Below are 15,673 nucleotides of genomic sequence, written 5' to 3'. Positions count from 1 at the left end.
GCTGTGAAAACACAAAGTGCAATTTCATCCCTACACAGCAATAGGAAAGGTGTTGGAATGAAGTTATTATTTTCTGTTTTATTTCTAGGTTCTATAATTATACTCTTAAATTCATTTATACTACTTCTTAACTTGTGAAAGAGATCTTTTTCTTCTGTATATATAATAATAATAGTCCTCAATGAAAAAATGAGTCTCCTTTCTCCTCCAGAGGGACAATAAATTCTCACCTTTTGAGGGAAAAAGAGAAGAACAGAGACTATCCACCCTTTCTTTCAGCTTACTAAAAGTAATATTACCAACCAAAATTAATTTCAAAAGTGGCTTTATTTACTCTCTGGAATGAGGGGACTCACCTCAGATAAATTCAATCTTTCACAGCTTGCACCACACAAACAATCACTGCCTGAAAATAATTGTGTCAGATGCTCTAAAAAGTTTGCAAGATTGGATTTTTTCCCTTTTTTGCAATTCTGAAAAAGTTTTACCACCTGAATTAAAGGGTGCACAATATTTGACAGATTAATAGATGAAAATATTCTAAAGGCTTTTATAGCCTCACCCTTTAATTATACATCCCATTTCAGTGTGAGATGTTCAGATGGAAATGTTAAAGAGTATCTCAAAGTGAAACTAATTTTGTTTTCTGCAGCAAATAAGGTTCTGATTCAGCAAACTCTGGTCTGTGTAAGCTTATATATGTGGATTTTTCCAGTTAACTCACATGGATAATGAGTCCATTTATGTGCTTTAATTCTCTGCCTGGGTAAGGAGTATTACATTGAGCTCCATAAATAAGTTAATTTTCTGAAGGCAAAAATAAATCTTCCTAATCTGGGCAAACAGAATTCATTAACTCATATCATACAATGGGTGGAAAGTTGTAGTGATATAATGGCAAAAGTAATTTGGGATTTTCCTAAGGAGACTGAGAAGCCTGAATGCTGATCACCTCTCCAGGTTCACAGAAGTGTCAGGCAGTGACCAAGGAAGCGAGCAGGCCTTCAAAATTCAAAATTTAAACTTAAAAACATCTCACCAGGATGGACATTTCATGGCAAACTCTTGGGGATAACTCTGATGTGTAGGGGGTTGCTGGAAGATTGAGCTCTGTGTAGGGGAGGGGAAAACCTGGGTTTGTAGGAGATCCCACCTGATGATTGAGTCTGTGCCACAATCACAGTTTGAAATGACTAGAAAAGATTAAAGTGTGCCAAGCAATTGTCCTTGTCCTAAGAAAATTTGGAAACTGTTGTTACTGTCTCAGGAACTGGAAAATCAAAGGGAAAACAGAGATCCTTTACTATGCAGATCTTTCATTTTCCAGAATCATCGAATGCTGGAATGGTTTGGGTTGGAAGGGACCTTAAAGCCCATCCAGTCCCACCCCTGCCATGGGCAGGGAACCTTCCAGGCTGCTCCAAGCCCTGCCCAACCTGGCCTTGGACATTCCAGGGATCCAGGGGCAGCCACAGCTTCTCTGGGCACCCTGTGCCAGGGCCCCACCACCCTCACAGGGCAGTAATTCAAGCAAAGATTTCCTTCCCTTTCCCTTCCCTGCCAATCCTCTAACACTGCACACCCAGAGAACAGGATGGCTTTGCCCCCAACACAAGCCAGGACTATAATTCAGGCCACCTGGGAAAAGCACTGGGTATGAGAATGGAATTTATGTTTGGCAGTAATAAAATTAAGCTTGTCAAAAGCTTTTTCTGTAAATGTTAATGCATAGTGGCAGATGACTAAAATGGAGCTATTTTGGAGTGTTCCAACTGCCTGAAGTCTTACATCAGTGCCATAATACACTCACAACCACAAGTGCACACTACCTGTTTGCTCAAAGGGGTCAGTTGATGTTTCAGCCCTGTTATTTGCCTCAATAGTTTCCTCTGTGATTTTCTCCATAGATTTACTTGTACATTAGGGCAGATTCAAGGCAATTTGTGTTTCAAATAACAGTTTCAGTTGCTCAAGAGGTGTCCAAACCAGGTTAGGTTTGCTGTTTTTCTTTTTTAAATCTTTGTCTGCTGACTCAAGTGAAAAGCAACACACACCTACTATCACAATAATGATGTTGTTCTGTGGTGTCTTTTGTTTGTTTATTTTATTAAAAGATGTCTAAACAAATTGAATCAACTGGTTAGTCAACACTGAAATGACACGTTTTTTACCTTGGTAAACATTTAAAACCATCCCTTCAGCGGCTCGCTGAAGCAGCAAGATAATTTATTCATTTAGATTTTAACCAGACCTACCTCACATCCCAGGCACCACACATACATTGGGAAAAACCCCAAATAAACAAAAAATCCACACAAACTTTGAAGAGCTTGGCAAATTAACCCTATTACTATGGAAACAGTAATGGCGTTTGCATCTATTGGCAGTTGTGATCAAATTTTCTAGCTTATTAACATACTAATTGTGATTCATCCACTAAAAAACCTCATCTCTTTATTTACCAATTCTTTTGTTGTTGTACATACTTCTGTTTCATGCATGTTTCAATGTCAATCTTTTCACTGTCAATCTGGTGCATGCTTCAATGTCAATCTTTCCTGCCCTATTACAACATGAGGCTGATTCCAAGGAGCTTTTGCATTCCCCTTATCCATGAGACCTCCCTGTAAAGCCCAGCTTTTCACTCTCCCCAGGTGCTTGACATACCCTGATCATCAGGACAGCTTTCCTGATGTCCCGCACGCCGTCGTAGACCAGGCGGGAGGCGTCGATGAACTCGTTCTCCTCGAAGGGCTGGGGCACGTTGGCACTCAGGGCTTCAATGGCCACCTCCACTTGCTCAGCAAAACGGGGCATCACTGGGTTGGACACAAGAAAAGGCAGCAGGATTAGATGTGTGTTCTCTCCTGAATGCTTTGCTGCTGCTCTGGGGCATGGATAGTTTCCAGGAGGCACGGCACACGCTGTGCTGGAAATTCCACCGGGAGCTCAGGGATGGGTTTGTACCCACCCTGCACGTGGACAGCTCTGGCACTTGATCTGACAGCATGGAAATAACCATCCCTACATTCTCTCCTCCAATTGTGCAACAAAGAATAGAAAACTTCCTTCCAAAACTTTGATTTACTAACTTTTAAAAGGCTGCAAGATACCTGAGCAGGCAGTAAAATTCATTTAAGAGCTTTACAACCTGTAAAGAGCACAGCAAATATTTGTATCAAGTGATCAAAACAAACTGTAGCCATTATGCCTGCTAATTTACATAATTTACACTCTAGCTCACAGTAAATAATAATAATTTTATAAGAGACAAAATGCAAAATCAAGGATATACTTTTGTGAAGACACCTAAATGAATCTTCTGTTTCTTTGCTACCACCATGTATATAACACAAAACACAGCCACAGATATTGGCTAAAAATTTTATAAACCGTGGTATGAACTTATTTAATATACAATCTAAAGCTATTATTTACTTTTGTAAATGGTTTCAGAGCATTGCTTGAAGTAGCAAGAGATGTTTCTTCAAATTTCATAGAAGATTCCTTTGAAGGCATAATCACTTTCTGCATGTTGTGTTTGCAGGAAAATAACTATTCCCCAAATCAGTCCCCTAACAACTCAAATCTTAAAAACATGAACATCAGGTCCCACTGATTATACTGCACCTCCATTCCTGTACTTGTTTACTCCTCTTCAAAATTTTAAAATCAATATTTTAGGACTGTGCTCATAGAGGACAAACATAATCAATGTTTCATTAGAAACCTGGATAAAAGATGCAGTTGGATTAATTCTTAAGAATTTAAGGAACTAGGGTCAAGTTCAAGACTTACAGACTGCCATCTTTTCATCATGTTCACAACACTTTTATTCCAGCATTTAGGCATCCAGATCATGTATCACTGACTTTACTGTTTTGGCAATATAAGTAGAAGAACAGGAAATGATGATTCCCACCACAGTTATTGCCTTTTTTTTGTTGTTAAAATACTACCTTTTTTGCCCATCTTTTCCCTAAACCCTATCTTTAGTACACTTATTGGTAACCTGAACCCAACTGATGAATACAAAGGGGAATCTCCAGTGTTATTTTCATCAAGAGCAGTGACATTGTTTCCTAGGAACTTCTACTGTCATAGGAAACCACTTTTTCTTCTTGACTGAATGTTCTTAAATTCATTTTACAGAATCTGACTTAAAGTAAAACCACAAAAACACATGATTTAAGAATAGTTTACATTTTGAAGAAGTGGCAGCAACCATGAGCTCAAACTTTCTGTTTCTGGCATTTAAATATTACGCATTGGATGCAAATGAGGAAACCTTTAAAGGGATATAGGGATTCAAATATAGTTTATACATCACTATATTTTTATATATATATATATATATATATGTGTGTGTGTGTGTGTGTTCACATAGACAGATGAAAGAACAGATTTGTGTTTTCCATGCAGATAATGTTCAGTAAGTTCCTGGATACACTGGAGAAACAGGAAAAAGTGACAGCAACAATAGACTTTAAAAAAGTAAACATTAACAAAACATTGCCAGGCAGAGGGGAAACATTTTAATTAGAAAAGGAGTTTAAGAGAGATGAAAGTTTTGGAAAGTGTATTTAATAAATGCATATATCAAATTACCTTAATTAATAGAACACTTGAAAGTGTAGTAGGAGACTAATATGATTGCATAAGTAAGTCTCAAGCCTGAATATCAAAAAGCAATCATTAAAAATACAATCTAAACAAGTAAACCTTAAGAATAAACCAGAAATTATTTTGGGTTGTTGGGATAAAACAAGTAATACTAGAGATGCAATAATGCCAAAAAAAAAAAAAAAAGGAGGTAAAGAACCTTAATATTTAGGGTTAAATTAAATTAAACCTTAAATTTCAGTTTATAACTTCTTAACTAGCAGAGGTGGTCAGGTATTTGATATAATTAATAGTAGGTGCAACAGGCCTGAATTAGGAATGGGTAGTTTGAAGAACATCTACATAAGCATAGGGAAATTTATCTTTTACATAGGTGTTCAAGTTAACAGAGTAAAGTAAAATTTACCCTGTAGTTTTTAAGACAAAAAATAAAGCAATTTCTGAACCATTTTCAGAGAACTCAAGAAAAACATTAATGGTGGAAATTCCAGAGATTTGTTAAGAAAAAAAAAAAAGCACTTGTCTATTTTAGATAAAGGCATATAATCCTTATAATAAAGGTTCTTGTAAAGGTAGAGAAGAAAGGAAGGAAGATTTATACTATATTCAACATAATTTTAGTACTCAGAAATAAAATTAAACTTGACATGGAGCAATTAATGTTTAATTATCTGTAAATAATCAGCAGATGCTGGACAGGCAACAGATTTGTGGCAATAAGTTGCACCAAGCTTTTAGAATATCTCCCTTGACAGGGTAGTGATGGGGGGAAGCAGATACAGCTGGGTTTGTCATGGCCACATGTGACATTCTTAGAACAAAACAAGGGAAATTTAAATTAAATGGTTGTAAGGTGGAAAGTTACACTTTATTCATATTCCTGAACACGAGGCATTAATTCCTGACCACATTTATTACCTCCACTGGGTGTGGAAGCTCCTCTGATCTGTTCTGATTTTGCAGACCTGGCTATAATTTAGTCCCTAATTTAAAATACGACATGTAAACATTATCTGCTGCTTCAAAGTGGGAATAGATATTAAAATGCTTTATGATTGCTTGCTTGCCAATAGTATTATTACATCAGTGCTCACTTTTGATTGGGCAAGCAAGGAAAAAACACCTTCAATAGGGGTCTATTACTTATTGCTTCTCTAAGCATATGTTGTCATTTAATGTAGGAAGTTTTTGAAAATAGAAAATTGAGTGGAGAAATGTATTAATCTCCAGTTAAGGTTATTGAGCTCCATGAAAAAATAAAAAACCTCCAGTCTTTCTTCTCTGTATTTACCACACAAAGAAGGATACTCCTGTGCCAAAGGTGAAAGAACCACAAGTAAAATTCAGGCAAAGGCGTGTATTTGAATCTGGGGTTAAAACTTGCAAATGTATCAGACAGAGAATGATTCATTTATTAGGCACAGAGGAATTGGCTATAAATTTTAGATTCAGAAGTAAATCAATACTTCTGGGGAAAAATTAAACATTGGTTTCTTAGTTTGAGCTGTTTGAGCTGTGGCCTTAAAAACAGTCACACATATGCTTACACTGAAAAATGTGGTCCATTAAAATCTCTCAGCCTAACTACATGAATTAATTAGGCACCTGCATAAATGTTGACAAAATCAGGTCCCAAGTTAATAGCAACACTTCTAATTCACTGACTTTGTAATTCCAACAAAATAAAGATTTGAAAGCCTTTCTGTGGATGAGTTTCCAATGGCACTGAAAGCAAGACCAATGCCAACAAAATCTAGGTTGAACGGCTGCTGGAGAAAAATTTGGAATCAGAAAAGTTGAAATTATTTCCATTTTATCAACTGATCAATTCTTTTGAATTATACTTTCTTTCTTTTGGCTGATGTATAATAGAAACCGAGCATATCACCATGTGTGAATTCATGCCTTGATCAAACTTGTATTTTTTTTTGTGAACCCCTCTGTTCCACAAAGAAAATATTTTCTCTAAAGTTCTTGTTTTTCTCCCACCCACCCATATCTCCTACATATTAAAGTTATCAAGTAATTACCTGTTTCCTAAAAATATATTCCCCGTTGACTTTTTCTCCTATGGCAATCTACAATCAGTTTGTACTGCAATTTTTGTACTTAGAAACTTCACTGCAAATTTTGTTTAGTGATATGGGAACAATAAGATCCCTGATAGACAGAGAAATGCTAGGTTACATAATAAAATTATTGAGATAGAAATTAAAAAATGTTTGGGCGTTCTTGTTCGTAGCATTGGAACAAAAAGTTTCATTAATATGCAAGATTAAATGAATGCCTTGCTGATTTATTGTACTTTTATGGCCTTATTATTTAGGAACTTGAATTCCTCAGAATCTTAAGTAGATGTGAATGTTCAGAAATGTGGAAAGGGATAATTAAGACACAAAAAAAAGCAATAAAGGTCAAGGACCCTTCAGGTGCACAGTTTCTAATTCTTAGTAGCATCAATGGGAGTGAGGAAATTTGTCTGGTTTTGTCTCACATCATACAACTGAAAGTTTTAAATCTTTCCTTATACCAGGCAGAGAACAGTAGATACTTCCATGAGAAAATTAATCACACCTATCCTACTTTAAAGACTCAGGTTCACCTGGATAAAATTCTGATTTTCCTCTGCCACTGAACAGAGGGGGAGGTGTTTGGCTTAGATCAGATTTCTGATTTAGACAACCAAGTTTAGGCCTAAATCACCAAATCCTGGCACAGCTTTGGCTCTGAATCAGGCTGAGCACAACGTGGCTCCATTCCATCCCAACCTCACTGGAACTGAAGGGTTCCCAGGGGTATCATCTTTGGGGCATCTTTCTGGCCAGACAATTTTTGAAAAGCACCAGCAGAGCAATTTCTTAGAGCTTCATTTTGAAAAGATGAGCACCTACCTGAGATTTTTATAATCCAGGGATTTGGATCCAAGGAAAGCACCCTTCTCAAAGACCAGGGATTGTTCCCTAGAGCCAGAATGTCCTCAGACAAATCAGATATTTGAGCAGCAGAGAAATGACTGCTCCCTGTACCCACTGCACCATCTCTGCCCTCTGGCTGGCCCTCATACCTCTGTATTTGCTTAAGCATTTCTATCCATCCTTAACAAAACTGATTTTCCCTATGCCATGCTGATAGAGACACATCATTTAAGGTGCCAATCACATTATTTATGTAGCCCTCGAATGGCTTTAAAAATCTGGTCAGTTGTGGGTAAGATTATTCAAGAATGACATGGCAGTCTAAAGGTTTGCTAAAAGTTTCAGGATCCCTGAAAATGTCTGTGCTTCTCCTAAACATCATAGTTGTTTGTGTCACATAAATCAAGAACATTATCTAGAATGACAGGCAGGATTTATAACTTAAAATTATCAGGGGAGACTAAAAAGAAAGAAAAAACTATGAATGATCCATTACACTACAAAAAAAAAATGCTCTCTTAGAAAAAAAGCTCAGCCATTATCCAGATTTAAGAGGTTTTAGTATTAAAAATTCACAAAGTTACAGCTTAAAAATTTCAGAGCACTGGATGAAATTTCTTCTGCTGGTTTTTGTGTTTGTGTGGTTTGTTTTTTGCTTTCTTTTTGTTTTGTTTTAATTTTTTAATATACTTAACTGAAGAAAGAATGCAGTCTAACTGGGAACTTCAAGTATTTAAAACAGGTACTTAAAAGATCATTCCCAAGGGATATCTGACATTGTCTGCAAAAGACAGCACAGTTTCTCTGTTTCTTTTGACAGAGAATAAGGAATGAAAAATGAATAAGGAATGAAAAATGATACCTTATTTAGCTCAAAGTGTTTGTCAAAGTCTGTTTCTAAAAGAACTGTACATTCCTTATCAGAAGATTCTAAATACTTCACAGAATGTTTTCAAGTCCTGGTCTCATATAATTCACATTTCAGTCATGACTATTATGTTGCTAATTAAAAAGAAAAAGCTTTATAAAAGTCTACTGAAACATTACATAAAATATCAACGTTTGGGTTGGAAAAGATCCCTCAGATCACGGAGTCCAACCATTAACCCAGCCCAAGGCCACCACTGACCATGTCCCCAAGTGCCACATCCACATGGCTTTTAAACCCCTCCAGGGATGGGGACTCCAAACTTCCCTGGGCAGCTGTGCCAGGGCTGGACAAGCCTTTAGGTGAAGAAAATTTCTCTGATATCCAATCTAAAGCTCCCCTGGCCCAGCCTGAGGCCGTTCCCTCTGCTCCTGTCCCTGTTCCCTGGAGCACAGCCCGACCCCCCCGGCTGTCCCCTCCTGTCAGGAGCTGTGCAGAGCCACAAGGGCCCCCCTGAGCCTCCTTTGCTCCAGGCTGAGCCCCTGCCCAGCTCCCTCAGCCTCTCCTGGGGCTCCAGACCCTTCCCCAGCTCTGTTTTGAGTATCAAACCCCGTGTGTCTCACTCTGGTGAAATGGTTAAAAGTCAGCAATAAAATAATGAATAATGAATATTGAGTATCCACACCCTACAGGAGTCTGCAGTGAACACAAGACTTTCAGGAAGAATCAGCCTTCACTGCCAAACACTGATCTAGCCACAGGCCATAAAAACAAAATTCTCAAGGCTTCCTTGAATTTATGGCCAAGCCCTGACCCTTTGGCCCACTTGTGTTAAGTCTTCTGGAACTTCCCAGAAGGCTCCAACTTTATCTGTGGGTTTATGCACCCCAGCAGATTGATGTGGGAATGGAAGAAATGGATTTGCTCATGTGCAGCCCAGGTGAGACAGACACTACAGAAGTCAATGGCACATCTGGAGCTATGGTACCAAGTGTTGGGAGACAGGGACACACAAACTAGAGGGAAAAACTCACCAAGTGTTGGGAGACAGGGACACACAAACTAGAGGGAAAAACTCACCTTCAAGCTTTGTTCTGACTGAACTGCATTGACAGAAAGATAAATGTCAGGTAAGTGCTGTTTGCATCCTGGCCACCACAGGAGGCCACTGATTAAGGACAGGTCCAGCCCAAAGTGGACAGAGGAGGGTAGCAAACGTCTTTTGTGTCTCACCAGTTTCAGCTGTCTCTCTCTCCCCTCTACCTGTGCAAGATTCCACACGGTGAGCACCCCCAAAATATTATTCCTGCCAAACAGAACCCTTCAGGGTAATATTTCCAATGGAAGCAAGCTCTTCAGAAGATTCCCTCAAGAAAGCATTCTCATGCTGTTGGGCACCAAGCAGGTTATGTAAAAAGCAAACCACCCTCCCTGGCTCAGCTAGATGTTTGTGTGTATCAATATGTAGGTGTGTGTAGGCAAGGAGATGCAAGGAATACCAGGGCTTTTATTTTAAAACATCATTGTACAGTTCACACTTGCATTCACAAAACATTCTGCTGGGGTTGGTGGATGAATATTGACTCCATTTCTCTGCCTATATTTTGTAGACCTGGGAAATTTCTTCCTACTTCTACCACCACCCTCCTTATTTTAAAAAAACAGCTTCTAAGAGCCTGAAATATTTTTGAGAACAGATTTGAACAGTGACTAAATAATACTGGTTTATGAAAATGGACATTTCTATTATATTAACCCACTATTCACTATACAAGGTGTCTAGCACATCCAAAATAGATGACTCTGGTATTTTTTAAACTCTCACTGAGTTAATTCACAGCTAAATCTTGAATTTTCTTTGATTATATAATCCTTATCTTGACCTTCTTCCATTTCTGGAAGATCTTTAGGTTGTGGAGAACAAAGTGGGAATATCTCCTTGGGGTTTTCAGTGAATGTCCTCCTATAAGTACAGCCTAACATCTTCAGCACTGATGTGAAGCTGTTGAGCATGGAGAAAATATGATTTCTCAGCTGCCCTTTACAATGCCACTGTTTTTCTGAGACAAGGAATTAGCTCAGAACCTTTCTGTCCATGCAGATAATATAGATTTAAATGTTCCATTGACCTAGAGAAATTAACTAAAAGTAACTTTTAGTCTTGTCTTTCTCTCCCAAGCAGCCCAAACAGCATTTTCCTTTTGGCACCACTATTCACCTGGCAATGAATGCACTGTACACCAACCATGGTGCTGGCCCTGAAGTGACACAAGATTTCCCTTTCTGCTTGCTGAGAAATGATCCCTTGTGCTCTGCCTTGTCACCAGCTCTTAATCCATCAAAGGCTTTAACACTCACCCCATGGTTACCTGGTTGCCAAACAGCTGTGGGTGGAGCATGTCAGGAAAAGCCTTCGAAAATCTACATCAATTATGTTATATTCTCCTTTAGCACTCTATTCCATTTGTAAAAGTGGAGAGAAGAAGAACTAGCATTTCAGCTTCGAGCTACAGTGGTGATTTATTCATCTCTTATGTCTCATTTAATTGCTTTATAATGCATTTTATATGATTTGTTAGTGTAATCCTCTGTATATTGTTCAGAGTTTCTCTGGTTAAAAATTATTTGGATCAAACCAACAATCTTGGATGTTCTCTGGTCCTTTTGTATAATACCTTTTCTTTAATAATGCATTACATTTATTTTTTGTTTGTGGCACCTTGACCTTTGCATTTCAGTTTGGGAAAACTTTAAAGAAAATGCTACAATACTTTGCAGAATAAAAGTCATAATTTGATCAGAACTCCTGGATAAATGATTTCATGTACTCAGGATGATGGTACCCATAAGTTTTACTATAACTACCTGTACTCCCATAAAACATGAATTTAACATCATTTATTTTTTAAATAGGCTCCATTTCACATCTTTTAGCTCTCCCTCAGATTCAATATGGGGTTTTTTTTGATTAGAGCTATGCTTAAATTCATCTTCTTGCTTCTACATTTTGTTTCCCTTCATATCACTGCTGAAAAATCCATCTTTCCCACATTTTTAGTATTAGGTTTGATAATATCATTGAGCTGCCTTTTGCTAGTGATAAATATCTTTAAAGTTTGCCCTACTCACACTGATAAAACTCTCACAGGCTTATTGCTGAATTGCCAGTAGTGCTGATTTTCAACTTCAGTCCATTCTGATAAAGACAAAATAAACCACAATTGTGTCAAAACAGAAGTCGGAGTGACCTACTTAAAACCAGTGAGTTACAAAGTTACTGGGATATTTTTAAAACATGCTAAAAGCTGAAACTCCAATTTCTGGTGTGAATCAGACAATTTCAAATTTCCAGTGTCCTTCACAGGAGTAACCCAAGTATTATGGTACTTGCTGTTCCAGGATGGTTTCCAGACAGCCCAGTGCAAAAAAAAAAAAAAAAAACCAACAAAATGTTGGGAAGTTTTCACAGCCTTTCCCAGGCAGTCCTGGTCCTACTTGTTCTGCTCTTATCCCTTTCATTTCCCATTCACTTACTTTCATCATAACCCTGCAATTTCTAATCCAGTTTTCCCAGCTTAAATCCAACTCTCGGCCTTTAAATAATGTCACGGCTTTTTCTCCTTCCTGACCCTGAAAAATCTTGGAAAACAGGATTTGGCCTCATTGCCTGATCCTTGATTTCTTTCTTGGGACAATTATTTTTATTTGTTTAGAAGCACAGGCTTCTTGCCTTCAGTTTTTACAGATTTTGAAGTAACTGCTCAGCACACTTCAGTCTCCTCCTTGGGGAAGGCAATGGGAAAGTCTCAGCTGGCCTTGGGTACTGAGCAGGATGAAGAACCTCAATATTCAAACCAATTCTGAGCAGAATTATATAATTGTAATTCTGCTCTGTTTCCTCTTACTTCCTTGCCTTTCCTTTTGCCTTTATCCTTGCTTTTAACTTTTGCTTTCTTCTCTTTTCCTTTCCACCCTTCTCTCCTTTTTCCCCTCCATGGACAACTTGTAACAGGATGATTTCACAGCTTTCCACAAATCTGAACACCAATATAGCCCTTAACAGAGGCACCCTAAAATAACTCAAACAAACAAAAAAAAAATCCACAGAGAAACAACCAAAATCCACCTCAAATACATTCAACAACAAAAATTTGAACCTTGGAGTTCTGGTTTACTCCTGCATGAGTAACATCCACTAAAATCTGTGAGTTTGGTGTTCCTAGTGAGCCCCATGGACTCTGTAGTTTTATAGATTTCATCTTGGATTTATAAGAAAATCAGCAAGCAAAAGTGAAGTTTTTGTTATGGTTTTTAAAGGAAAATAAAAGTTCTCTATTTTAAAAGGACTTCAACCAGTCTGTCACTCCCTAAAGCTGCTGCCAGAGAAAAGAATCCAGCCTCTGTCAAGGACTTGGCTTTAAAGGCAGTTAGACAGGCAGAGGCAACAAAGCACTGAAACACTAAAAACTCCACCCCATATATTCCAATGGCTGTAAATTAAAGCAACAAATAATAAACCTTGGAGGTGAGACTGGTTATTGAAGCAATGTTTGCAGTTTCCATTTCTCAGAAAGTATCAATATTATTTTCATAAGAGATTAATTTTCTCCCCCCAAATAACAGACAAAAAAACAAAACAAAAAACACAAAAAACAAACAAAACAAAAAATACCAAAAAACACAACAAACAAACAAACAAACAAAAAAACCAAAACAAAAAAAAACCAAAACCAAACCATTAGCAAGGTGCTTGTCTTTCCAAAACACTATATCCCTATTTCTCCACTGTGGTTCCAACCCAATACTCACAGATCACAGTGAAATCTGTGGAAGAAGAGGCTTAACAGAGGTTTTCCTTTTCTGAGTGGATAATTAAAAGAAAATAATAATTATAAAAGAAAAGTAATCTGCTTATATGTTTTCCATCATCATTTAACTAAATTTTTCCCAGCTTCCAAAAGCACGTCATTTAAAATTAAATTATGGTCAGTTAAAAAATAAAAAACAAACAAACAAAAAAAAGGAAGGAATAAAGATGAAAACAGTGAGATGTTCGTGATTGTGCTTCTCATAAAGATTTTGATGTGCACATGTGTGGGTGGAACCTGAATCCCAATCAATCCAAATCAATCACTGTGGTATTCACATGCCTTCTGAACAGAGAGAAGCTGTGAGAGAAGCAGAGAAAAGAATGATCAAAGCAATTCTTATCTCATTTGCTGCTCCTGTGTTTGTGCTCATGTGGAATGTGTTCTGGAGATTGTTTACCTAAGGACTGCTTGATTGGATTCTGGTGCAATTGTTTATCTTAATTAGCCTATCAAGCTGTGTCCTGATTGTCAGGAGACAGTCACGAGTTTTCTTTTAGCATTCTTTAGTATTATTTGCACTATAGTATAATATAGTATAATAAAGTAATTAATTAGCCTTCTGATATCATGGAGTTCTGTGCATCATTCCTCCCTGCCTTGGGGGATCCTGGTATATCTGATAAATCAATTCCTAAGCGTTCGATAAATCTGGGCAGGAACTCAAGGTGGGGAATTGAAAGAATATTGCAATAAATGTATGGATCCACAGGTACCCAGATCAGGGAATTACTGAGGTTGGGAAATTCCTCTCAGACCATCGAGTCCAAGCATTCCCCCAGCACCACTGTGCTCACTGTACTCTGTCCCCAGGTGCCACATCCACAGGGTTTGAACGCTTCAAGGATGGTGATTCCAGAATGGCACAGGGGGACTAAATTCAATTTTAACCACTTTATTCTAAGGCAATGAAATGACTCAGTAAATTCTACTTTTAATCATACAGAAATCATCATCAATGCCTTTGTAAATGGCCTGAAAAGCTGCAGATAGAAATTGTGCTCTAATATTAATGATCCACATTCACAACTGGCAGAAATTGTTTAAGCTTCATCAGCTTCATTGAATTTGGCCATTCTGTCCCCTGAACTGCTGCTACACAATTTGTACATGATACAAAATTCTTGATATTGTAAACATAATATTTTAATTTTTTTAAATACTCACAAGTTTATTTACACTTTATAGAATTAAAAAAAAATAATAAAAACTTTGAGTTGGAAGAACAGGGACTTGTTCTTAACTATTGAATCCCAACAAAAACACATTGATACTGTCAAGATGCACTCAGTCCAGAGTTTATAGCACTTAGCTATAATTCAAATTATATCAAAAAGTGAATTAAAAATGGAATATAAGTATTTTTGGTGCATATTATTGATCTATATAATGGAACTTTATGACTGCCCATTAAAAATTTTTAATAAGAAAATGTATAGAATGTTGGGTCACAAATTTTAGCTGAATATAAAGCTCAGACATACATTTTGTTTTGTTTAATAAAGAAATCTTGATGGTAGGAAGAATTCTTCATAGCTTCTCTTCCACCAAAAGACAGCTTTAACAGAAGAGTGCCACAAAATATTTTACCATGTCAAACTGGCAAGATAATTTTCCTTCTGTGAATTCATAAAACCAGCTCATAAACTTTTAAAAAGGAGCTAAATTTATAGTACTTATTCCACTGATCTGTTGTTGGGTAGTAAAAATAGGCTGACATTAAGCTGGGGGCTACAATACCACAAGTAATATTTAATCCTCCCCAAATCAGTTTTTAGCTTGTTTTGTTGATTCCTGTTCTCAAAGTGAACACAGAGACTGCAGAGCTAGAACAGCTTTTGCTTTTCCATCTCACAGGGCAGCTCCTGGGCTGTTGGTCCAAAAGTCACACTTAAAGTGTCCTGAACTGGTGCAATTTTCATTTGTTCCTTCTAAAATAATCTAAAATAATCAACCTCAGATGAACAAGTGCAGAGAGGCAGGGGAGGATGAGCTCAGACACTTCCAGACACCCACAATTCATGCACCTCTATCCCACCAGGGCACCTGATCAGTGTGTGGAGACCCAGCCTGTGAGGTCAATGAAATCTGGAGCATGATTTACCCAAAAAACCAGCCAAACCCACTGCTTTCAGATGGGAGCACTTGGCAGCACTGCCTGCACTGAATTACTGAGAGCACTGATATAAAGGGCTTTAAAATGATCAGCACAGACCCAATCACATACACTGAGATGAATCCAATCCCTGCTCTGGCAAGGCAAAAACAGATTGAAAAAAGAAAAAAAGAATATTTCTTCTCGCTCTATCAATCCTGCAGACTTTTCTACTTTTATATAATCTATGTATTTTTATACAATATAGCAGAATTTTCAATTTTTCAATAAGGTGGTGCATTTT

General features: G+C 37.5%; 1 protein-coding gene across 3 annotated transcripts in view; it reads right to left on the bottom strand.

The window, feature by feature from the left end:
- CTNNA2 (catenin alpha 2) overlaps window positions 1–15,673 on the bottom strand; it is a 474,927-nt gene that overhangs the window by 43,620 nt on the left and 415,634 nt on the right. For all 3 annotated transcript variants that reach the window (XM_071447298.1, XM_071447300.1, XM_071447299.1), the window contains one exon: window positions 2,668–2,819. In XM_071447298.1, the coding sequence (XP_071303399.1) occupies window positions 2,668–2,819 (152 nt within the window). The remainder of the gene's footprint in view (window positions 1–2,667; window positions 2,820–15,673) is intronic.

The sequence above is a fragment of the Agelaius tricolor genome, unplaced genomic scaffold (genome assembly GCF_023055355.1).
Source record: "Agelaius tricolor isolate 1412-34295 unplaced genomic scaffold, bAgeTri1.0.p SCAF_24, whole genome shotgun sequence".
Classification (NCBI taxonomy): domain Eukaryota; kingdom Metazoa; phylum Chordata; class Aves; order Passeriformes; family Icteridae; genus Agelaius; species Agelaius tricolor.
Note: the sequence above shows the minus strand (reverse complement) of the source record. Positions and strands in the feature narration are given on the sequence as shown.